Source organism: Sus scrofa, chromosome 13, assembly GCF_054392235.1.
Source record: "Sus scrofa isolate SSC_HxYL_T2T_F1_AM1 chromosome 13, Sscrofa_HxYL_maternal_Yorkshire_Landrace_v2.0, whole genome shotgun sequence".
Classification (NCBI taxonomy): Eukaryota; Metazoa; Chordata; class Mammalia; order Artiodactyla; family Suidae; genus Sus; species Sus scrofa.
The window spans coordinates 210,953,135-210,979,431 of record NC_139395.1 but is presented as its reverse complement, the minus strand read 5'-3'; the positions used below and the strand labels follow the sequence as shown (position 1 = coordinate 210,979,431).

General features: G+C 46.4%; 1 protein-coding gene across 2 annotated transcripts in view; it reads right to left on the bottom strand.

Annotated features, from left to right (window-relative positions):
• Nucleotides 1–26,297, bottom strand: part of HUNK (hormonally up-regulated Neu-associated kinase) — a 136,783-nt gene that overhangs the window by 21,875 nt on the left and 88,611 nt on the right. For both annotated transcript variants that reach the window (XM_021070911.2, XM_084991939.1), the window contains 3 exons: nucleotides 23,470–23,597; nucleotides 12,060–12,195; nucleotides 5,136–5,298 (listed from right to left, as the gene is read on the bottom strand). In XM_021070911.2, coding sequence (XP_020926570.2) covers nucleotides 5,136–5,298; nucleotides 12,060–12,195; nucleotides 23,470–23,597 — 427 coding nt within the window. The remainder of the gene's footprint in view (nucleotides 1–5,135; nucleotides 5,299–12,059; nucleotides 12,196–23,469; nucleotides 23,598–26,297) is intronic.

Sequence of the window (26,297 nt, the reverse complement as noted above, 5' to 3'; positions counted from 1 at the left end):
TTGCCACAAGATGTGGCTCTGATCCAGTGTTTCTGTGGCTGTGGTGTAGGCCTCAGTTGCAGCTCCAATTCAACCCCTAGCCCAGGAAATTCCAGGGGCCGCAGGTGCCACCGTAAAAATAAAAATAAAAACAGCCCTAGTTCCTGTCTCATTACCCAATAAAGGTCGCAGCAATTCACAATAGCGCTTAAAGAAGAAGATAAATAACTGCACCTGAAATGATCTAGGGGAGTGATTTAGGTGCATTTTTCTTTGGTGACGCGTGAAATTAAATGACAGATTAAACTATCAGCCAACAAGTATTCACAGAAAGCCTTTACAGGCATTAAACCCACGCTTCTAGGTTTTAGAAAAAAAGAAACAAGAATCAAGGAAGAATAACCAACACGGACCTACTATAAAGCACAGGGAGCGCTACTCAGTATCTTATAATAATCTACAATGGAAGCAAATGTTAAAAAAAGAACATGTATGTATTTTTACATATGTATATAACTGAATCACTTTACTGTACCCCTGAAACCAACACAACATGGTAAATCAACTATATTTCAATAAAAAATTTTTTTTGTCTTTTTAGGTCTGAACCCACGACATAAGAAAGTTCCCAGGCTAGGGGTCGAATCGGAGCTGCAGCTGCCAGCCTACATCACAGCCACAGCAACGTGGGATAGGGTTAAGCCGTGTCTAATACCTCATGGCAACACTGGATCCTTTAGCCCACTGAGCAAGGCCAGGGGTCGAACCTGCATCCTCATGGATCCTAGTCAGATTCGTTACCGCTGAGCCACCACTAATCCATGGATCCCAGTCTGGTTCATTACCAATGAACTCCAAAAATTTTGAGAAAAAGAATCAAGGGAGAAGGGTAGAAATGACAAGTGACTAAGGTACGATATTTTACTTTTTAGTTCACTGGTTTTGCTTTCAAAATTATACGCAGCTGTTAGTTATCCATTAATATATTAATAACTGGGACAGGGCAGATGGTGCAATTAAATTAGCCTTGTGCGGAAATTATTGAGTGGACCAGTTATGGCTGTCTGTGGGGAATCCACTCTTAAAAGCAGCCACCCCCAGGGAGTTCCTTTCATGGCTCAGTGGTTAACAAACCCAACTGGGACCCATGAGGATGCGAGTTCTATCCCCGGCCTCGCTCAGTGGGTTAAGGATCTGGTGTTGCCATGAGCCATGGTGTAGGTCGCATATGTGGCTCAGATCCTGCATTGCTGTGGCTGTGGTGTTGGCCAGCAGCTGAAGCTCTGATTAGACTCCTAACCTGGGAACTTCCACATGCCAAGGGTGCGGCCCTAAAAAGCCAAAAAAAAAAAAAGCAGGCACCCATCGAGACGCTGGTTCTCAGACCAGCTATGTCCTATGATTTAAGGGTTAAGGGTGAAACTGACACAAGAAAATAAGAATCTTCTCCAGTTAGAATACACATTAGTGGAGCTTCCAGAGAACGTCTCAGTAGACAAAACCACAAAGCTTGGCAAAATGGCAACATTTGCAGCCTTGATGCAGGGCAAACACAGCAGATACCAGGACACCCAGAGAAGGCAAGACACAGCCTGAGAGCTTCAGACAATGTCTCTTACTTGGATGAGCCACGTGACAGTTTAAGAGGGTGAGTAACCAAAGTTTGCATCTGTACATGTGGCTGTAGACATAAGAAAGAAACTTTTGTTTGTTTGTTTTTTAGGGCTGCACCCTTGGGGTATGGAAGTTCCCAGGCTTCGGAACTGGAGCTGCCGCCTACACCACAGCCACAGCACCTCAGGATCCGAGCCACGTCTGCAACCTATACCACAGCTCATAGCAAGGGCGGATCCTTTAACCCACTGAGCAAGGCCAGGGATCAAACCCGCATCCTCGTGGATACACAAGTCAGATTCGTTTCCGCTGCGCCACAACATGAACTCCGAAAGAAACTATTTTTAAAACAAAAGCCCCTCCATCTTGTTGGTCAGTATCCAGAGAAGTAGTTCTGCCAAAACAGTAAGTTTGAATCTGCTTGCTTGCTTAGGAAGGTAATGCCATCCTTTAAATATATGGGAAACCACAAACTTCACAGTTTCATGGAAACACTTTTTTTTTTTTTTAAAACAAATTGGTTTTTTTTTTTTTTTTCTTTTTAGCGCTGCACTTTCAGCATATGGAAGGTTCCAGGCCAGGGGTTGAATTGGGGCTGCAGCTGCGGCCTATGCTGCATCACCAGATCCTTAACCCACTGAGCAGGGGCCAGGGATCAAACCCACACCCTCATGGAGACCCTGTCAGCTTCTTAACCTGCTGAGCCACAATAGGAACTCCCGTGGAAGCATTTTTTTAAAACTAAGTTTTGAACACCACTCATCATTTCAAAAAAAAAAATCAGGGTATTGACCCTCCTCTGTTCCTCTTACGTGAGAATTACTTGTCCCCTAGCACAGTGGTCCCCAAATGCTGTGACCCTGAGCCCATATGAGTGAAAAAGTTGCCAGCAGGCACCTACACTATGTGCATATTTATTTATAAATGATAAGAATGTACTGTACTAATATATCATGCACATTATAAAATATGTAATAAAAGAGGAATTTGAAATGATAAGAAAAAGAAATATAGGACAGATGCCTTTTTATATAAGAGAAATGAGAAACAGTTTCAAGTCCAACTTGTCTTTTAAGCCCATCATCTTAGATGAACAGAGACCCTCTGTTCTCTGATACAACAGAATGTCTTAATTCTTCCTATCATATAATAAAATGATATAAATAATACACTATGTGTCACAGGTCTCGTCTTTCTGGCCCCTGCTTCTTTCCTGCAGTAGCTTGCCTGTGACCGGGGCATTGTCTCTGAAATCTAGTCTCAAAGCTCCATATCTGTTCCCATCCAAAGCGTCATGCCCTCACTGCTTACAGAGCATGGGTTTTTTTTCCCCCCATAAAACATTGCTCTCATTTCTAAAAGCCTTTTCCTTTGGTGGGTCACAAAAAAAAAAAAAAAAAAAAAAAAAAAGTTGTGGATAATTTCCTGTTGAAGCCAAATCTAGGTGATACCCTCTGCCAAAGTAGCTTAGAAAACTTCCTTACTTTTTTTGCATTATTTAACCCACCTCCCATCAAGCTTCTTCCTCTACTCGGCCGTGTTTTCTAGGCGTCTCCTCAAACCTACTTGCTAACAAGAGACACATCTGGACCATCTCGTCTTCTGGGCATCCTTGGGGTCATCTTCTGCTGGGGCAGGGAGAGAATATCACTTCCCGAACGGCAGGTGGAGTTTCATCTTTAGCTCTAATACGGAAACCTCACAAAAGTTTTCTAAGCCTATTGTTCCATGGACGTTTGTGGGATATTGGGCTCGCCCATGGCTTTAAGTAGTACTGAAAAACTCTAGAAGTTCATGTTCTGGATTCTAAATGTCTTCCTACCAGTAGCAGCGACCCCCACAATCTGATCTCAAGGCACCGTATTCGCAAGAGGAAGATCATCCTTCAGGAGCATAGGGATGACATCAAATTTCAGATGGGCTTAGGAATTGCCATCGTGGCGCAGTGGAACACGAAGCCGACGAGTATCCATGAGGACGCAGATTCGACCCCTGGCCTCACTCAGTGGGTTAAGGATCCAGCATTGCCGTGAGCTGTGGGGTAGGTCAAAGACTGGCTGGGATCTGCTGTTGCTGTGGCTTCGGTGCAGGCGGGCAGCTGCAGCTCTGATCTGACTCCTAGCCTGGGAACCTCCATATGCCACACATGCAGCCCTTAAAAAAAAAAATTCACATGGGCTTCCTGATGATCCCAAATTTCTCTGGCCTGATTTTCGATTTGAGCTGATCAATTCCCACCATTCTGAGTAGGAGAAACAGAGGGAGTGACGTGCAGAACCCATGCTGCCTTTGATCCAGTTTTCTTTTCTTTCTTTCTTTCTTTTTTTTTTTTTTGTCTTTTTGCCCTCCTAGGGCCACTCCCGTGGCATATGGAGGTTCCCAGGCTAGGAGTCTAATCAGAGCTGTAGCTGCCAGCCTACGCCACAGCCACAGCAATGCGGGATCCGAGCCACGTCTGCAACCTACACTACAGCTCGCGGCAATGCCAGATCCTTAATCCACTGAGCAAGGCCAGGGATTGAACCTGAAACCTCATGGTTCCCAGTCGGATTCGTTAACCACTGAGCTACAATGGGAACCCCTGATCCAGTTTTCTTTTCAGAATTCTTGTTTCACCATTGTGCATTTGGAAGAAGTTGATTTACTTAAAACTAGCTATTGAAGCGTGTAAGTTCCCTCCCCTGGGTACACGTGAACTGTGTGCAGCAGAAGGACAAAAGTGACCAAAGCTTGAGGGTACCACTGTTCACCCCAGGCTCCCAGCTGTACCTCCCTCATACGTGACACGTGACACCTGGACCTCCCTTGGCCCAAACCAAGTGCAGCGGCCAAGGTCAAGCTAGTGAAGCTCAATTTCCTTCTTGTTTTCTAGAGAAGTAAACGCAAATGATGGCTTTCGCATCAGAGAGGAATGCCTATGAGGCTCTGCTCCCCAACTTTTATGATCACACAAGCCTCTAAGGGGGGAACCCCAAAGAGCCAAGAGAAAGAGAAGCAAAAAGGCAACAAGAAACTGAAGAGAGGTGTTCCCGTTGTGGCTCAGCAATAACGAAACCCAACTAGAATCCATGAGGACACAGGTTCGATCCCTGGCCTCGCTCAGTGGGTTAAGGATCCAGCATTGCCATGAGCTGTGGTGTAGGTCACAGACATGGCTAGGACCCCACGTTGCTGTGGTGCTGTGGCATAGGCTGGCAGCTGCAGCTCCGATTGGACCCCCAGCCTGGGAACCTCCACGTGCTGCACCTGTGGCCCTAAAAAGACCAAAAAGAAACAAAAAGAAACTGAAGGGAAAAGAAGCTTGACTCTCTCACGAGTCTGTCCACCGCTTCATTCTGTGCGAGGACATTTGAAAAACACCCCAGATAAAAAGCGCTCCCTGAGAAGCAGGTTTCGCTACGATTTTACCCCACATTCAGGAAACTCAGCCTCACGTTAGTTTCAATGAACAGCTCGGATCAAGTGTCAGCGACCGGGAAACACTTCAGGTGTCAGGGCTCTTTTTTTCCACAGAAAGCAAAGCCCCACGGGGCCCCACTCACCCCTGACAGATAGCGCTCGAGCTTCTTGTTTAAGAGGAAGTAGATGGCGAGGATGTGACAGGCACGGTTGGACAGCACCGTGTTGATCACGTCGCTGTTCTTGTAGCCCAGCTTCTCGGTCATGTGCAGCACCACGCTGGGGCTCAGGTCTTCCAGGGAAATCCTGTGTGACAGAGCGACAGAGAACCAGTTACCTCTCCACTGTCCCTGAGAGCATCCGGTGCGGCATCCCTAGAGATGCTCACAAACATGACAGCACGGAGACACCCCCATTGGCCCAAAGATACGCACAGCCCCCCCCCCCCCATGGACAATCAGGTCCATTCAGTCACTCATTCATTCAGATTCCTTTATTTATTTATTTATTTTTGCATTTTAGGGTCACACCGGGGCCCTATGTAGGTTCCCAGGCCAGGGGTTGAATTGGAGCTACAACAACCAGGCTCCTCCAGAGCCACAGCGACCCCTAAGCCAAGCAGCACCATTGAATGACACCACAGCTCAGGGCAACACCAGATCCTTAACCCACTGAGTGAGGCCAGGGATTGAACCCTCATCCTCACAGATGCTCGTCAGATGCATTTCTGCTGTGCCACAACTGGAACTCCTGCTTTTAGTTAAATGTGTTTTTTACTAGGGTACAGTTGATTTACAGTGTTGAGTCAGTTTCTGCTGTACGGCACAGGGACAGAGTCACACATGTATATATATATATACATATACAGTCTTTTCTCATGTTATTTTCCATCACGGTCTATCCCCAGAGACTGGATATAGTTCCCTGTGCTGTACAGTAGGACCTCATTGCTTATCCATTCTAAACGGAATAGTTTACACCTACCAACCCCAAGCTCCTAGTCCTTCCCACTCCCTCCCCTGTCCCTGTTGGCAACCAGAAGTCTCTTCTCTACATCTATGAGTCAGTCGCTTCCTTTTGTTTTGTTTTGCCTTTTAGGGCCGCACTCATGGCATATGGAGGTTCCCAGGCTAGGGGTCGAATTGGAGCTGTAGCCGCTGGCCTACGCCAGAGCCACAGCAACACAGAATCCCAGCTCACACACCTGCACCACAGCTCACAGCAACGCCAGATCCTTAACCCACTAAACGAGGCCAGGGATCGAACCTACATCCTCATGGATCCCAGTCGGGTTAGTTAACCGCTGAGACATGATGGGAACTCCACCTTTTTATTTATTTATTTTTTTTTTCTTTTTAGGGCCATACCTGTGGCATATGGAGGTTCCCAGGCTAGGGGCTGAATCAGAGCAGTGCCAAATCCGGGCCATGTCAGTGACCTACACCACAGCTCACAGCTCACAGCAACGCTGGATCCTTAACCCACTGAGTGAGGCCAGGGATCGAACCTGCATCCTCATGGGTACTAGTCAGATTTGTTTATGCTGAGCCACGACAGGAAATTCCTCAGTCACTTACTTTTTATTCTTTATATTACGAAAAGTTACATATATAGAAAGGTAAAGGGAATAGTCTAATTACCCTATGCGCATACCCAGTACCTGGTTGAATAAATTGTTAACATTTTTCCCTTCTTTCTCTTTCTCTCTCTCCCTTAATTTCTTTTCTTTCTCTCTTTCTTTTCTTTCTTTTCTTTCTCCTTCCTTTCCATTTCAAATCACAGACATCATGACATTTTGTTCAACGCCTCGATGTGTATCTCTAAAAACCAAGCACATCTCCTACAGAATTGTAATACCATCAACACGCCCAACAAAATTTTAGTAATCTCTTACTATTCTCTGATATCAGAGCTGCACTCAAATTTCCCCAGTCGTCCCCAATTTTTTTTACAACTTGACTTTTTTTTTTTTTTTCCTTAAAATGTATTTATTGGACATGGGTAGAGCCCACACTTAAGTTGGGTGGAAGCTGAGCTGGGAAAGGAGGGTAGTCGGGAGCCAAGCCAGACTGTGTTTAAAGGAACAAGCTCACGAGTTCAAAAGCAGAGGATTTGGGGCTTAGCTGTCAAGTAAGGTGCTCTCAGAGGACGGGTTAAAGCTTCCACTCGGGTGTAGTATGAACATAAACTCCTTGGGATAAAATGCCAAAGAAATGAATGCCAGACATCCATTTATCCATTCATTCATTCATTCATTCAGCAAGTCCCCACCTCAGTTCCCTGTTTTCCAATGGGGAAGAGAGACAATAAAAGCATTTATTCAGAAGTTCCGGTCGTGGCACAGCAGAAGTGAATCCGACTAGGAACCACGAGGTTTCGGGTTCAATCAATGGCCTCTCTCAGTGGGTTAAGGATCCAGCGTTGCCTTGAGCTGTGGTGTAGGTCGCAGACGCGGCTTGGCTCTGGTGTTGCTGTGACTGTGGTGCAGGCAGGGGGCTACGGCTCTGATTAGACCCCTAGCCTGCGAACCTCCATATGCCACGGGTGCGGCCCTTAAAGAACAACAAAAATCATTTATTCCTCATGACAGTCTTATAAGTAGGTCCCATTATTATCCCCATTTTACAGATGAAGAAACTGAGGCCCACAGCCGTAAAGTAACTTGCCCGGGTCACACAGGCAGGAAGTAGCAGCCCCAAGATTCAAATCTGGACAGCCTGGTTCAGAGTCTAATCGCGACACCTCTATATTCAAAGCCTCTCAAATAGATACATGTAATAGCTGTGGAGAGCAGGAAAGCGGGCCCAGGGACAGAGTGTGTGTTGGAGGTGTGTCATCAGATCGAACATTCTAAATCCCTTAAGGGAGATGCAAATACAGTCCCCTGTAAGCAGAAGGCAAGCACCTCTGGCTAGAGCGCTCCGTAGCCCCTGTCAAAAGGTCCCGTTGATAGACCCTTTTGTTGGAACCTCAGAACCATAACCCTGGGAAAAACCACACAGTACAACCCCCTCGTGGTGCACAAGGGGAAACCGACTCGCCAAGTTCGCAGGCTAGGAGGGGCGGCAAGGGCGGATGTAGGTCTGCCGACTGTCTTCCACCACCCTCCGCGTAACCTACGTCAGCTCGCTCTCTGCTGCTACTGGATAGTGCCGTCCAAAGAAAACGCGCCTGAGAAACCAGAAAATCTGCCTTCCTCACGCCTGTTGGCCACAAAATCACAAATTCTAGAAAACAAGTTGGAGTAGGGTTGGTATGATTAATGGTTAAAAATAAAATTTGTTTTAAAAAGGATACAATTACTTGAAGACTGTCAAAGCATTTACTACAGAAAGCACAATTCTTTGAAACTGTCTGGTAACATCCCCATGCCAGTGGCCCTGCCATTGGTCAATGAAACGAATACCATTTGACCCCACTCCTGCCCAATGAGATCATAGCCATGAGCCCTGACACTGGCCAATCAGATCACAGGCACATGGTTCCAACCCCCCCCCCCCCCGCCAATCAGAACATGACATTTGTGACCTTCCCTCCACCCCTGGCCAATCAACTAAAGCCCCAATCAACTAGGATGGCCCCACCCTCTCCCCGGAGTGGCCCTGGAAGAAAGAGCCCTCTGGGTGAGGGTACCACGAGGGTGGGGCTGGGGGTGGAGGAGGAGAAGGAAAAATGAGCAGGGGCGGACATGCCATTCTTCCCCTTCAGATCTGTTCCTCTTCAAAAACAGGTGAGTTCTGCCAAACGTGGACTGGGGACTGACTCTAATATTTTAAACATTTCCCAGAAGTCATGTATATATTTGGTGCTCTCTTGAATCAGTGACTGAATTTGTATTATCACTCCATGTTTGGATGATAGAGACAATGGTAAGATATAATTTTGAGTGAATCTGCATTAAATCCAATTTTCCTTCCACTATGGTCTAATTCTGTCCTGTGTTACCCATGTCCTCCAGAGCTAACTGGAGGTGCAGGACCCAGGCAGGACAATGGGAAGAGGCGGCCAAGGTCTGCTCTAAAAAAAAAAAATGTCTGTTCCCGGAACAGAGAGGTGAGCCCAGCATAGGGCAAACGTCTGTGACTGTCACGAACATTTAAATTAAGACATTTTCCCCTTACCTCTTGCAGATCAACTTGGAGGCCCAAATGAATTAACAGAAGGCTTTACGGAAGAGTGATGTAAAACATGGGACCTTTATTTTCACTCTTTCCCAAAAGTAAAACATTGACAAACATCTAAAATAATTAAGTCTGGGCCTACGTATGTTGGGACGCTTTAAAACAGACTTTATAGAGAAACTATTCCTGGGAGTTCCCATCGTGGCTCAGTGGTTAACGAATCTGACTAGCATCCATGAGGATGTAGGTTCGATCTCTGGCCTCGCTTAGTGGATTAAGGATCCGGTATTGCTGTGAGCTGTGGTGTAGGTTGCAGATGCGGCTAGGCTCCCACGTTGCTGTGGCTGTGATGTAGGCCAGCAGCTACTGCTGTGATTCAAGCCCTAGCCTGGAAACCTCCATGTGTCGTGGGTGCGGCTCTAAAAAGAAAAAAAAAAAAAGAAAGAAAAAAGAAAATATTCCTTTCCCTGGTCCCATGTTCTTACTCCATTTATCTGTGTGCTGGTAAAACCAGAAAAATAATTATCAAAATCACATTTTTTGCCTTATACATTTTTCAAAATAAAGACTATAAATAATATGTGTCTCCCTCAATAGTTTCAATTTCTGGTTTCATTACTTTAAAACTGAACATGGATTTGCCTCTAGTATAAAATGACAAACGGAGTTCCCACTGTGGTGCAGTGGGTTAAGAATCCGACTGCAGTGGCTCCAGTCACTCCGGAGGCATGGGTTCCATCCCCTGCCTGGCGCAGTGGGTCAAAGGATCCAGCATTTCCACAGCTGCAGCTTGGTGGCAACTGCATCTCAGATTCAATCCCTGGCTCCAAAACGTCCATATGCTGTGGGCACAGCCGTAAAAATAATAAAACAGAAAAATGAGTAACGGGCCTTACCTAAACAGAAAACACTGAGCAGCTATTTTTTTAATAGTCAAGATCTCAACCCTTTGTCTACAATCTTCGTACCTAGATCATGTGCAGATTATGCTTCTGACCAAGTCCAAATGCAAAAGGACCAATCTGGCAAAGCCAGGATGGGTTACTGGAATTTAATCTACAAAAGCCTATCTCTAACCAGTGGAGAAGCTACTAAAGGAGATGCCAGGGCGTGAATCTTTGTGAATGAAGATGCAGCCAGCAAGGATGGGGGGCGGGTGACAGTATTTCTAACAGCAGCTCTGCTTCTTTCAACAGCTGCCTCGTGGAATGGATGGACGATGTCATTTAGACAGTGATGACATTAAGGTAATGACTCATTTGGCTGCCACGGGTGCCTCCTCCTTTACAAGAGAGCATAGCTGGGTGAACGTGCCCTTGGTAATGAGGCCTGGCCTCTCAGCTGGCCTTTCCGTCTCACATGGGGCCAATATTCCTGGTGTCTATTTCAGATACTAACCCACATCGAGCCAGCGCTGGAAACCAGCAGTCTATTTCCAGGTTCCCTTGGTAACCTAAGTAGCCCAGACTTTGTTTAAATTACCTCCCAGGAGTCAAATGCTAGAATTCTAGATGGCAGCTGAGTGAAACCACCCCAGCTACAGCCACGGCGAGTGTCGATGTGGCTCAGTAGCTTTGGAGGCCTGTCCACCCACACCCCCTGACATTCTTCTAGAACTTTCTCCCCAAGGTGGAGCACTCTGCACTGCAGCTCCCCTAAGCCTGGGTGGATGCTTCCAGACTTTCCCGGGCATTTTGAAAAGGTCATCACGGAGGACACCTCTTTCCCACCCGATTAGTGCCCTGTCTGTCCCCCGTCGTCGTCAGTGGTTCTCTTGTCTTCATCTGAGCTTCAGGATCTAGAATGTTCTAGGTCTGAAGGAAGAAGACCTCAAGGTAGGTCCCAGTCCTGGAGGGTCTCTGACTCAGGGTGTTTGCTCGAAAGCCACCAAGGGGAGGGTCTTCGTCCCCTCCCTCGGGTGAGTTAACAATATGTCGATCGAGGAGCAAAAAGGACAAGGAAATGTTTCCACATCTGCAGTCACTACCCCCACATGGGGACGTGTGGCCATTACAAGGGGACCTGCAGCGATTCCACGCTGCGGCTGGGAAGCCTTCCTAACGTTCCAGTTCATGGAAACCACTAAGGTGACGCCTTTGTAGGAATCACTCAGGGAAACATGGCCTGCCCCCAACATTTTAGGGCAGGGGGCTTCGGGCTGAAATAAACACCAGAGCAAAGAAATGACAGAAGAGGACACCAGGGTGGGGGTGGGGAGTGATTTGAAAACGGAGGGGGCAATTCCATTGGACTCTGCCCGATGCTGGCAGGAGAGCTCTTGAGTGGAACACACACACACACACACACTCATACACTTGCTCAGACTACAGCTCTGGAAAGATCTTGGCCCTTAGGAGCAGTCTTTTTTTATTTTTGGGGGTTTTTTTGTTTGTTTGTTTGTTTGTTTTGCTTTTTAGGGCTGCACCCATGGCATATGGAATGCCACTCCCAGGCTAGGCGTCCAATCGGAGCTACAGCTGCCAGCCACAGCCACAGCCATGCAGGATCCGAACCCGTGTCTGCAACCTACACCACAGCCCACAGCAATGCTGGATCCTTAACCCACTGAGCAAGTCCAGGGATCGAACCTGAAACCTCATGGTTCCTAGTCGGATTTGTTTCCACTGTGCCATGATAGGAACTCCAGGAGCAGGTTTGAGGATCGGGGGAGTGTGGCCTGGATTTCAGCCTCCAGTTTCCCCTCCACCAGGCGCCCCTGCAGGGCGCACTCTGCACAACCACGCGGGTTGGCCCTGTCTATGCCAGCTGGTGCACTGAGGTGGGCTTGTCTGTGGATGCGTCTGGGCGCAGAGGAGGGAAGGGCAGCCAAGAGAAGCCATGGCCCTTCCTCGAATCGTGCACAGCTTCCTGTCTGGAACTATTCGGGGCTCAGAAGCCAGGCCCCATCTAACCCGAGGAGGGGTCCCTCTGTGGGCCCTTGATTACCTGTTGGGATAGGTGACGTTACATGGCACTTTGCCCATGTAATTCTCATTAAGCCAGCGATTCGCCAGTGCTTGCTGGATATTGGGCCTCTTCACGGGATCCGGTTCCAGAAGAGAACGCAGGAAGTTCACGGCTCCTGTGAAGACATTGGGCAAAGAACACATCTGTGTCACAGGCTGAATGAACACACAGGCTGAGTGAACACACAGGTTGAGCAAACACTCAAGGCAGGTGACCCCCCCTACACACACCCCAAGACACCTCCCAAGCCACTGCTGATCCATATTTCTGGATCTCTAGGTGCCACAAGCCCATCCAAGGGAAGCATCTGGAACTCGGCAAAGCAAGACCCAGTGCGTGTCTCGCCACATCCTGCAGGCTTTTCTTGTGGTCCACAGCGTAAACCAAAGAAGGATGAAACCAAGTAAAAAGGCAATGCTTGGTCTTTGTCTGACTGCAAATATCATATGCTATCATTTATATGTGGAATCTAATTCTAAAAAGGATACAAAAGAACTTATTTATAAAGCAAACAAAGGCACAGATTTCAAAACCAATCTTAGGCTTACCATAGGGGAAACTGGGATGGGGGGAGGAATGAGGAGGATGAGAATCTCACACACACACACACACACACACACACACACACACACACACACACACACGACTGAATAAACTAGATAATTAACAAGAACCTACTGTATAGCTCAGGGAAGTCTACTCAATAGTTCGTAATAACCTCTATGAGAAAAAAGAATGGCTATATTATGGGAGTTCCCCTTGTGGCGCTGCAGAAATGAATCCATCTAGTATCCATGAGGATGCGGGCTTGATCCCTGGCCTGGCTCAGCAGGTCAGGGATCTGGCGTTGCGGTGAGCTGTGGTGTAGGTCGCAGATGGGGCTCGGATCCCACGTTGCTGTGGCTGAAGTGTAGGCCAGCAGCTGTAGCTCCAATTTGACCCCTCGCCTGGGAACTTCCATATGCAACACGAGTGGGATATATAATATACATTATATATATATTATATGTAATATAATGTACATTAATATATGTAATCTATATTATATATCATCTATACACATTACTGTATATACATTAATATATATTATGTATATATTGTATATATGGAACAGAGGGTAAAGGCATTCTAAGTTTGAACATCTATCTTGGCCTTCATCATTGATACCCAGAGTCGCAAGAGGACGGGGAGGTCCTGCCTTCTTTCTGGTCCTTTCTTTTGAAGCCATTTTTCACGGCTGCCCACTTACACCCCAGACTCAGTAAACCGAAGATGCCCTCAACTGAGCCAGTCAGAGCAAAACAATGCCAGAGAATCAGACTTGGTTAATTGTTAAGTAAACTCTGTAATAAGGATTCAAGTTTTAAAATCTTAGTTCAGGAGTTCCCTTTGTGGCTCAGTGGTAAGGAACCCCACTACTATCCATGATGATGCAGGTTCGATCCCTGGCCTCACTTAGTGGGTTAAGGATCTGGCAGTGCCATGAGCTGTGCATGGTGTAGGTTACAGACACGGCTCAGATCCTACATTGCTGTGGCTGTGGCACAGGATGGCAGCTACAGCTCCGATTCGACCCCTAGCCTGGGAACCTCCACATGCAACACGAGGAGGCCTAAAAAGCAAAAAATAAAGTAAAACCGAATCAAATCCTAGTTTATGTAGTCTAAACCCACATCTACCTGCTAGGTTCTCTCCTTCTGTGCTGTCCGGGGCAGAAGGTATGTCAGTCAAGTTTGCCCTGATGTTCCAGCCTTCCAGAGCCTGCTGTTGGTCACATCAGTTACGCTGACTATGGTGTGTAAGGAAACGACGTGAGAAGTGACTGACACACTGTAAAATCCCTACATCTCCTTCTTCTTCCATCCCGGGCAAAAATGGTCTTTTCAGATACCCTGGTCTCCTTTCATTAAATAAACGTTTCCAGAGAACCTGCTGTCCATCCAGGCATTAGGGTTAGGAAGCTGGTCCCTCTCTAAGAATATTTGCTTCATTTTTTCTTTTTTCTTTTTTTTTTTTTTCTGTCTTTTTGCCTTTTCTAGGGCTGCTCCTGCGGCATATGGAGGCTCCCAGGCTAGGGATCTAATTGGAGCTGTAGATGCCGGCCTACGCCAGAGCCACAGCAGCGCAGGATATGAGCTGAGTCTGTGACATACAGCACAGCTCACGGTAACGCCAGATCCTTAACCGACTGAGCACGGCCAGGGATCGAACCCAAAACCTCGTGGTTCCTAGTCAGATTCGTTAACCACTGCTCCACAACGGGAACTCCTATGCTCCTTATTTTATGGAGCACAGTGATACCATCCTTGCAATCTAAAAAAGAATGTATTCTTTTATGTAGTTTTGTACATGAGCTTCCATTTTCAATAACCAAGTCCTAGATTCCAGAAAATAATCTTGATTCGCTTGGTCCCCAAACATTTCTATCCTTCTCGTCAAAGCTATGTTTCAGTTTTCTAAGATAATCTAAACTTTCAAGGAAAAGTCATAAAAATTCTCACTTTTTCACAGGCTTCAGTTGTTATTTTAAAACTAGCCTTTACAGTATGATGGGTGTCATGTCAAACATTTTTTTGTGGGGTAAAAATGAAGCCATCAAAAGAGAGGCTAGCAGTTCCCAATGTGGCTCAGCAGAAAGGAGTCTGACTAGCATCCATGAGGACACAGGTTCGATCCCTGGCCTTGCTCCAAGGGTTAAGGATCCAGTGGTGCCGTGAGCTGGGGTATAGGTCACAGATGCAGCTCGGATCCCATGTTGCTGTGGTTCTGGTGTAGACCGGCAGCTGTAGTTCCAATTAGACCCCTAGCCTGGGAACCCCCATATGCTGCAAGTGGGGCCCTAAAAAGACAAAAGAAAAAATAAAAGAGAGAGGGAGAAAGAAAGCCTGACTATGATGGCAGAATCAACCCCAAAGAAATAACTTTTGTAAGGGCAGGCCACCACCAGGTAACCCCTCCAGGTGGGTTCCCAAACAGTGAGGTCACCAGAAGGTCGTTTCCCTTTGAGAATCTAGTGGGTACAAATATCTGTAGATGCCAGCGCAGACATGAGATGCATTTAATCTTCTGTTTTATAGCCAAGTCTCCAAATAAAACTTTTCTAAAAGGTCCTTCAATGGCCTGAAAAGTGAGTGGGCCTCCGAAGGAGGGGTTCCTCCAGCTGGTACCTCCACTACCCTTCTCTCGATTCCACTCTATCACAAGAGTCATTTGGCTGCTTAATCAAGGGCATCTATGGTCAAAGAAACAAAGATGAGGGCTTAATGAATTGACACAGGGAGGCTATTCGGTTAATGATGACACTGAGACCTCTCTGTTGCGTACCCTCAAAGGACCTGGACAGCAACCCAGGCTTTTTCAGAAGATGATTAACCAGGAGAGCTAAGAACAGACTGGATGTGCATTTCTGTTCTATTTTCAGAACCAAGCACACTGCGCCTTCACAAATTGCTGATGAGCACAAGTAATTTTAGTTCCGATCTCGACTGGTGAAATGTCTTTCTTTGGCCATCACAAATATTGCCTTGCTATCCAAAAAGGACTTTGAAAGCATCCTTAGAGCTCTTTGAAGTTTGCGTTTGTGTCTTGAGTATCCTTATGACTCATGAGAAAAAGGGATTAAAATATTCTCTACTGTCCTGGAAAGCCATGGTGGGCACAGCCACGCATCCTACTCTGCTCTTCTCACCTGGCACTTGGGGTCTCTGTTCGGGCTCAAGTATAGGGAATGACCCACCGGGGCCGTGCTCCCTCTCTGTGCGCCATGTCAAAGAAAGTACACAACTCTCATCCCAACAAAGTGCAAGACCTACTGTCCTCCAGGAGCATCAGCTTTCCAAAGCCTGGACTGGCTTGTATGAGCACCCTGACCCTGTGCCCAGGGAAAGAGCCACAGGAGACAGACAAAGCACCAAGCTTTTTGCTTCAGTGCAGTGCACAGGTTGCAAGTGGGATCCCACCCCCACCCAAAGCTCCCTCCTCATCACCTTCCAGGACAGAGCAGCAACGACAATTAAATAATTGTTGGGCCTTCTTGAAAATCTTTTTTTTCATATACATATATATGACTATATGTATTTTTTCAGATTCTTTTCCATTATAGTTTATTATAAGGTATAGAATATAGTTCCCTGTGCTACGTGGTAGGTCCTTGTTTTTTTTCTGTTTTATATGTTATAGCGTGTATTTGTTTTTGGTTTGTTTGGTTGGTTGTTTATTTCTTTGGCTTTTTAGGGCCACATCTGTGGCATATGGAAGTTCCCAAGCTAGGAGTCACATCACAGCTGCAACTGCCAGCCTACACCACAGCCACAGCAGCTCGGGATATGAGCCACATCTGTGACCTACACCACAGCTCACGGCCACACCGGATCCTTAACCCACTGAGCGAGGCCAGGGATCAAACCTGCAACCCCATGGTTCCTAGTCGGATTCGTTTCCGCTGCGCCACCATGGGAACTCACCACATCTTTATCCATTCATCTATCAGTGGACATTTAGATTGCATCCATGTCTTGGCTACTGTAAATAGTGCTGCTATGATCATTGGGGTGCATGTATCTTTTCTAATTAGCATTTTCTCTGGATATGTGCCCAGGGGTGGGACTGCTAGTCCATATGGCAGTTCTATTTTACCTTTTTTTTTTTTTTTTTTTTTTTTTGCTTTTTAGGGCCACACCCATGGCATATGAAGGTTCTCAGGCTAGGGGTCAAATAGGAGCTACAGCTGCCAGCCTATGATACAGCCACAGCAACGTGGGATCCAGCCGCATCTGCAACCTAGACCACAGCTCACAGCAATGCCAGATCCTTAACCCACTAAGCAAGGCCGGGGATTGAACCCACAACCTCATGGTTCCTAGTCAGACTCGTTTCCACTGCACCAGGATAGGAACTCCCTATTTTACTTTTTAAAGGAAACTATGTACTGTTTTCCATACTGATTGCACCAATTTACATTCCCACCAACAGTGCAGGAGGGTTCCCTCTTCTCCACACCCTCTCCAGCATTTATTTTTTATTTTTATTTTGTGTCTTTTTAGGGCCACACCGACAACATATGGAGGTTCCCAGACTAGGGGTCGAATCAGAGCTGTAGCCGCTGGCCTACACCACAGCCACAGCAACTTAGGATCCAAGCCACGTCTGCAACCTACACCACAGCTCGAAGCAACACCAAATCCCTAACCCACTGAGCAAAGCCAGGGATCAAACCCGCATCCTCATGGATACCAGTCGGATTCCTTTCCGCTGAGCCACAACAGGAACTCCTCCAGCATTTATTACTTATAAACGTTTTGATGCAGGTCATTCTGACCCAAATGAGGTGATACCTCATTGTAGTTTGGATTTGCATTTCTCCGATAGTAAGGGATGTTGAGCATCCTTTCGTGCCTGTGGGCCAACTCGGAAATCTTAATTGGCACTGGCTCAACCCTCGCAAATGCTAACACCCCACCTACAGCATCACTTAATGGTACAAAACCCTCTTGATGTGAAGTGAGTGTCTGGAATGTATTCTAAGTGCTGTCATTGAGGTGTAGTGATAAAAAGGTAAATGCGGAAGCCATAAAAGGTATTCACGACTCTGTGCTGTACAAGCACCAACAAGCAGAAAGAGAAACTGTCTAGAAGCCAGAATTGGAAAGATCCCAACAGCGTAGCCTTGCAAAAGGGGAGAAGAGGGGCCATTCTTCAAAAGCACGTAGAACAGACTCACAAGGGCAATGACGCTGTGCTCTTTTTTACAGCTCAAACTTGCCAAAAATTCTTCCAACTTAATCCAAAAAAAAAAAAAGAGAGAGAGAGAGAGAGAGTACTATGATACAACAGATGTGGAGAGATCATAACAAGGCCGAGTGACAGAATCATCAAATTCATAAAGACGTGTTAGTGAGATACTTAATAAAATGGCACCTCCTCAGTTTGGACATTTCAGTTTTGATGTGACTCCACACATAAGGACAACAGATAATACCGCCCAATCTGGGGTAGGGAGAAGAACAGGGGCCTCTCACACCAAATACAATAAGGAAAGATAGAGAAGCAACCCTGTGTAGTGGGGAAATGCAGGTTTGGAGGTCAAGCAGACATCAATTCAAAACCAAAGAGGAGTTCCCTTGTGGTGAAGGGGGTTAAGGATCTGGCATTGCTACTGAAGCAGCTAGGGTTACTGCAGTGGCATGGGTTCAGTCCCTGGCCCGGGAACTTCCACATGTCACAGGTACGGTCAAAAAAACCCCAAGAAGCTATATAATCTCACTGAGACTCAGTCTCCTCCTTGATAAATTGCCAATACAAGAACTTACAGAGTTGTTACGAGAACAGGCAATACTATGAAAAGCCCTTGTCCATGGCCATTCACTAAATGACAGCTAGTATTCTGGGATGTCAACAAGATGGTATCATCTGGTATCAGAAATGAAGGTGGGGGAGTTCCCATCGTGGCTCAGCAGTTAACGAGTCTGACTAGCATCCATGAGGACGAAGTTTGATCCCTGGCCTTGCTCAGTGGGTTAAGGATCCAGCATTGTGGTGAGCTGTGGTGTAGGTTGCAGACTCGGCTCAGATCCCCCATTTCTGTGGCTGTGGTGTAGGATGGCAGCTGCAGCTCCGATTCACCTCCTAGCCAGGGAACCTCCCATATGCTGCAGGTGTGGCCCTAAAAAAGGAAGGAAGGAAGGACCGAAGGAAGGAAAGAAAGAAGGACGGAAGGAAGGAAGGAAGGAAGGAAAGAAAGAAGGACGGAAGGAAGAAAGAAAGAAAGAAAGAAAGAAAGAAAGAAAGAAAGAAAGAAAGAAAGAAAGAAAGAAAGAAAGAGAAAGGTGGGCCAGGCTGGGTGGAAGGGAGAAGTGGTAAACTTGGGGTGCAAAGGTTTGGAGAAGCAGGGTTGCTGACAGTAGGGCAGTGGCTGATCCCCAAAACCAAAGTCATTCACTTGATAAACAAGATAAGATGAGCTAAGCTTCTTGAGCGGCTGCGGCACAGCTCTGGGCCCCATGGCATCAGGCTGCCTCCCATCCGTGCGTAGCCAAAAGAACCTGTGGGCTGCCTTCCCAGGCCACACATTTTAACACCAATGCCTGGTGGCAACCTGGATTCCCTGAGCAACTTGTATGCACCAGCACCGTGCTTGATACGTGGCACAAAGGGCGAAAGACCGAGATGAGCAGGTATTAATACATTCCCAATAGTAAAAGAATAAAAGGGGAAGAGAATTGTAAAATCAGATATAGAAATGCACTTTGCGGGAGTTCCCATCGTGGCTCAGTGGTTAATGAATCCGACTAGGAACCACGAGGTTGCGAGTTCGATCCCTGGCCTTGCTCAGTGGGTTAAGGATCCAGCGTTGCCATGAGCTGTGGTGTGGGTCGCAGACGTGGCTCGGATCCCATGTTGCTGTGGCTCTGGCGTAGGCCTGTGGCTACAGCTTCAGTGAGACCCCTAGCCTGGGAACCTCCATATGCCATGGGAGCAGCCCTCAAAAGGCAAAAAGAAAAAAGAAAAAAGAAAAAAAAAAGAAATGCGCTTCGTGCATGTTCTTGCCTGACAAGTCAAGACCGCAAAGCCCCACAGGAATGCAAAGATCTTTAACAAGCACACACAGAGCTTAAGGCCAAAGTCAAAACTGTCTGCTCAGAGCAGCTATTTGAGGTTGGACACTAACTCCAGGGATGCTGAAATTGCTTGGAACGCTTCTAATATTTCTAATTTTCTTTGGACTTTTTTTTTTTTAAACATTTTTCAGGAGTGCCACCTCTGCCTCTTTAACAGTTCATTTAATTATCACAATCAGAAAGCACTTAGAGCCCAGGCTGCTAAGGCTGGGTAACAGTGCTGGGGTTAAAAACAAGGTTGGTTCAGAAGCAATGAGACTGGTTTCCTGGTGTTCTTAATCTACCTGTCCTTGTCCTGCTGCCTGACTCACCCCAGGGCCAATCACGGGGACCTGCAGCTCCTCCTCCCCAGCCTGTGGCTCATGCTAATGCTGTCTGATCAACAGGTATTTCTGGCTTTCTGCCTTCTAGACACATAGTAGCTCCTTTAGCTGGATGAGCCCATGTGCCATGTTTTAGAAAGTTAGGAGTTATGAGTGGAATGTTGGTGGGAGATTTCATCACTGACAGGAGAGCTCCTAAATTTCTCTCTCCCTCTGCATGGTGGCTGCCCCATCTGTTTGGGACCTCGACTGAATAGGATGAGCAGAACCCTTAAACCTTTGATCCAACTCTCCATAGGTAAGTAGCATGAATGAAAAATGAACCTTTGTTGCCTCATGCCACTGAGATCTGGGGGATGTTTGTTACTGCGGCATAACCTGGGCTATACCAACTGATACAGCGAGAAGCAGTTCCAGCTCCTTGGGACTGGGATTCAGCATGAGTATTGTCTGCTTTTTCCAGGCATGAGGGTACAAACACCTTCCTACTATTCTTTGTATCGGGCCGCTCAGGACAAAACAGGCTCTGAACCATAAGAGGAACTTTCGAATCACTCTGAAAGATGGCAGTATTTATGATTCTAGAACTCTTAAAGAGGCTACCTTAAAAGAGTCCATTCATTTGTAAATATTACATCTTATTTGTTATCACAATGAGGTATCATTAGACCCCTATCAGAATGTCTAAAATAAAAAATAGTGAGGGTATCAAATGCTAGTAAGGATGCAGAAAAACTGGATCACTCGCGCACTGCCAGAGAACACAAAGTGCTACAGCCACTCAGGACAAGAGTGTAGCAGTTCCTTACAAAACTAAGTATGTGCTTACTATACAACCCAGGGATTTCACTCTTAGGCATTCATCTCAGAGAAATGAAAACATGTTTACACAAAAAGCTGAATATGAGTGTTGACAGGAGTTTTAATCATAGTCTCCAGAAACTAGAAACAACCTAATGTCTCTCAATGAGTGAATATTTAAACTATGGTGTCTCTTATCATGGACTACTACTCAGCCAAAAAAAAAGGAACAAAGGATTGATACAGGCAACAGTTTGGATGGATTGCAAAGGAATTATGCTGAATGGAAAAAAGCAATATATAAATATACAGCATTTTTGAAATGACAAAATTATAGAGTTAGAGAGCAGATTAGTAGTGGCTGAGGGTTAGGAAGGTGGGAAGCAGGGAGCTGGCTGTGGTTATAGAAGGGTAGGACATGGAATCCTGGTCATGAGCTGTTCTGTATCATGATTGTGCAAGTAGCCTATGAACCTACATGTGTGATGAAATTGCACAGAACTAAATACATACCAACATACACAAACAAGTGCATGTACATCTGAATAAGATAAATGGATTTTAATAATGGATTTTGTGTGTGTGTGTCTTTTTAGGGCCACACCTGTGGTATATGGACGTTCCCAAACTAGGGGTCAAATCAGAGCTGCAGCTGCCAGCCACAGCAACAGTCACAGCCACAGCATCGCCCAATCCAAGCCCTACAACCTACACCACAGCTCACGGCAATGTCCAATCCTTAACCCACTGAGCGAGGCCAGGGATCAAACCCGCATCCTGGTTGGGTTCATTACCACTACACCACCATGGGAACTCCACTGGGTGGTGACATTAAACTACAGTTATTTAAGATCTGTACCAATGGGGGAAACTGGGTGAGAGATAAATGGGATCTCGCTGTATGATTTCTTAGGACTGCCTGTGAATCCACAATTACATCACAATAAGAAGGTTTTCAAAAATCTTAATTGGTAAACAAAAAAACAAAAAAAACAGCCCTCTCTTTACTCTTTCTATCCTCTTATCCAGATTTATCTTATTTCTTTAGAGCACTTGATCTGTTTATTTTTTGCCTCCCCTGCTGATATGTAAGCTCCATATGGGTAGAGAGTGTTTGTTTTGTCTTCCTGGTGCCTAGAATATTCCCAGCACAGAGCGGACGCCCAGAGTTATTGCCCATTCACTTATTCCAGGAAGAAGTGAATGAATATGAAATACAAAATGAATGAATGTGCTTTCATGGCAGCAAAGCTGCAAAACCTAAACGTAACAATTCAGTCAACATCTTGCACATTTTCTAACTCCAGGAGAGATGGCTCTCAGTGAAGAATTATGCCTTTTACGAGGACAGAACCGTCATTCATCTTCCCAAGTCCATAATGCCTGCTTTGCTTTCAGCCTCCAGAGTCCACTCTCCCGAGCAGAGGTGAAAGTATGAACCAAATCAGATAATTATAAGAGTACATTTCAGTGTGGATGCCACTTGGCAAGCATAAAGTCCAGGTCAGCTTCAGGAATGCTCTACAAACTCAAAAGGAAAAACAAAAAAACAAAAAACACCCTAATAGTAGTAAAGCGAAAATGCTATATTTTAACCATGCCTCATAAGCTGAAATTAAATAATTACTCCTTTTTTTTCGTTTTTGGCCACATGCCTTATCTCAGTGAAGCTGAGTTGATTCTAAGGAGCCAATTAAATGACCGTCAAGGCCAAGCTGAGGCCAGGAACTGAGGTGAATTGTGAACCCAACAAAAGAACAAATTGTACTGATGCACTGGATCTGAAACCAGACCTTATTACAAACTGTTTACGGAAATGTGACCCCGCTGAAGTCTGAGTGTCCTTTCCAAACACACCTGATGATGCAGTCCAGTCAAGTAACCAAACCTATATATGTTTAAAAGCTTTGGTACAGGCTCAAAAACTCACATTGCAAAACAAATCTTAGACTGAACTCAAATGAAACTCAGAGTTCTTTACAGTGAACTGACTATGGAAGATACAATAGAAATGCAATAATAAACGTTCTTTTCAAAGTCAAGATTATGATATGCTGAGTTTTAAAACAATCCAACCTGCAATTATTTTTCCAGTGGGGGACATACAATCCTTTCAATGGGTTTTGTGCAGAAGGAGGGGGGAAGAAGCGAGGGGTTCAGAATTATAACAGAAAAGGAAAGGATTGATGGGAGATGAAGGGAGTGCCTCCTTGGAGATGAGAAACCCAACTGTCTCTCTCTCTCTCTCTCTCTCTCTCTCTCTCTTTTTATTTTCCTTTTAGGGCAGAACCCGCGGCACATGGAAGTTCTCAAGCTAGGGGTCTAATCGGAGCTGTAGTTGCAGACACAGCCACAGCAATGCCAGATCCGAGCTGCCTCTGCAACCTTCGCCGCAGCCCACAGCAATGCTGGATCCTTAACCCACTGAGCGAGGCCAGGGATCAAGCCTGCATCCTCTTGGATACTCGTTGGGTCCTTCACCTACTGAGCCACAACGGGAACTCCCCCCACGTGTTTCTGGAGACTTAGTTTCAGTACTAGGAAGAGACACAGTACAATCACAGGGTCGTCCTAACGCTGCAAAACAGATACAGCAGTGGTGGTTGGAGAGCAGCCTTGGACCCTGAATCGGAGTGGCAGGTGCAGTACCTGTGGAGAGCTGGGTGGGAAGGGGGTTCATTTCCTTGTCCACCATCTTCTGGTACAGAGCCCTCAGGCTAAAGGGCTCCACCGTGAAAGGCAGGGTCCCGGTCAGCATGGCATACATGTTCACACCTCTGAAAAGAGAAACACCAAAGCGTGAGACCAGAATAAGACTCTGGGGGAGGGGGCAGAGGATGACTCTTTGGGGGTGGAAGCTGCAGTCCTGTCCTTGTCACGTCCACCTCGGCACCTCTCCTCAGTCATTTTCTGGAACCTCAGTTCTGCATTAAAACAGCAAACGTTGAGCGGCATGGATGGAAACACCACTGCAGCGATTTGGTCGGTGGCCATGAGAGCGGTTTAAAGAGCTTCAACAAACTACCCAACTAGGAACCATGAGGTTGGGGGTTCGATCCCTGGCCTCACTCAGTGGGTTAAGGATCTGGTGTGGCCGTGAGCTGTGGTGTAGGTCTCAGACGTGGCTCAGATCTGGCGTTGCTGTGGCTGTAGCTCCGATTAGACCCCCAGCCTGGGAACCTCCATAGGCCATGAGTGGGGCCTTAAAAAGCAAAAAAAAAAAAAAAAAATTAGGAAAAAAAAATAGCTTCAACAGCCAGACCCCCAGGGAGAGGAAACCCCCTCCCTTCCTTCTGGGAGGGAGTCCAGACCAAATGAGGTGAGCAATACCTGGAGGATGATAGGACCTCGAATAAAAGCAGCTCTTCTGCCATGATGTGCTTGTCCAAGTACGGTTTACAAGGTGAAGCCGGGAGGGGACCAGACCAAAAAATCACAGCAGGACCTTACAGGGGAGGGCAAGACACAGCCCGGCCAGGGGGCCTGGTTACCACTCAGCCCTTTGAAATGAAAGCCTCATACCTCAAACTGGGGTTTACTCTTCCCTTGAATTCAGTTTTGGCCTGTAACCAGAGAAATTCCTCCAGTGGCAGGGGTGGGGTGGGGGGGGAGGCTCCTTCCCACTTTTATTTTTTCTGCCACCCAGCCCCGGCCCAATATCTCAGATGTGGTCAAAATACCTTCCGAATGGGCTTAACTGCTTATCTCCGGAGCCAAACTAGAGAACAGCAACATCTCTTGGAGGACTTTTATTTTCCCGATGTGCAAACTTAATATCATTTTGATGAGATTTCCTGATGGGGATGAAATGCCTTGCCTGCTAAGAGGTCTCAAGTGCTCAAAAATGCCCCAGGGAATATGTTTTAAAAACAGGCAACAGGAACTCCAGTCAAAACAAATCCAATGAGACGGACTGAAATAAAGACCCCTGGGGCTCACTTCCACTGAAGTGCCTCTGAATCACAACACTCCAGACAAGGACAGGTACCGAGCCCACCAGCTCCAGCCAGAAATCATTCCTGAAGAATCGGAAACGGACGCCAAGAGCTGGTTCCTGCTCTGTAACTCAGTCGAATTAGAGAAGCAAATATATCAATGTTCATTCCACAAAAGCTCGCAGACTGGCTTTCCACCCCAGGCACCGGCATCTATGGGGGCAGGGGGTGAACTAGACAATGACCTGCCATCTTGGATTAAAGAGTTGGGTGAAGGCAGACAACCAACAAGTCAATATAAGCACAATCCTTCAGGTAGTGAGTCCAGAGTGGATAAGAAAATGTTGAGATTGGAGTTCCCATCATGGCTCCATGGGAGCGAACCCAAGTGGCATCCATGAGGATGCGGGTTCAACCCCTAGCTTTGCTCAGTGGGTTAAGGATCTGGTGTTGCCATGAGCTGTGGTGTAGGTCACAGACGCTGCTCAGATCTGACACTGCTGTGGCTGTGGTGTAGGCCAGGGGCTACAGCTCCGATTTGACCCCTAGCCTGGGAACTTCCATATGCCATACGTGTGGCTTGAAAAAGACAAAAACAAAGAAATAGAAAAGGAAGAAAGAAAGAAAGGGGGGAGGGGGAGGGAGTGGGGGAGGATTGGGAGCTTGGGGTTAATAGATGCAAACTATTGCCTTTGGAATGGATAAGCAATGAGATCCTGCTGTACAGCACTGGGAACTATGTCTAGTCACTTGTGATGGAGCATGATGGAGGATAAAGTGAGAAAAATAATGCATACAGATAATATGTGTGACTAGGTCACTTTGCTGTACAGTAGAAAATTGCCAATTGTAAATCAATTATAAGGGAAAAAAATAAAAATCATTATAAAAAAAAAGAAGGGGCGTTCCCACCGTGGCGCAGCAGAAACGAATCCAACTAGGAACCATGAGGTTGCGGGCTCGATCCCTGGCCTCACTCAGTGGGTTAAGGATCCGGCGTTGCTGTGATGCGGATACGGCTCAGATATGGCATTGCTGCGGCTGTGGTGTAGGATGGCAGCTATAGCTCCTACTGGACCCCTAGCCTGGGAACCTCCATATGCCATATAACTGCCATATGCCATATAACATATATGCCATATGCCATATAACTGCCATGTAACCCAGTCACCCTCCACTATGCACACCTGACTTCATTTTTGCATTTTGCTTTTGCACTTGTGTTTAGCAGCACATACCTTTTGCCACACTATGGCACCTTGTTTATCACAGGCTGATGAGACAAAGGAGCTGAGGCGGACTTAATTTGTCAGTGATGTTTCTGTGTTTATATCTATGGGAAGGAAAGTGTCACAAGAGCCAAGACACGGAAACAACCTAAACGTCCATTGACAGATGAGTGGATTAAGAAGATGTGGTACATATGCAAAATGGAATACTACTCAGCCGTAAAAAAGAACAAAATAATGCCCTCTGCAGCAACATGGATGGAACCAGAGACTCTCATACTAAGTGAAGTAAGTCAGACAGAGAACGACAAAC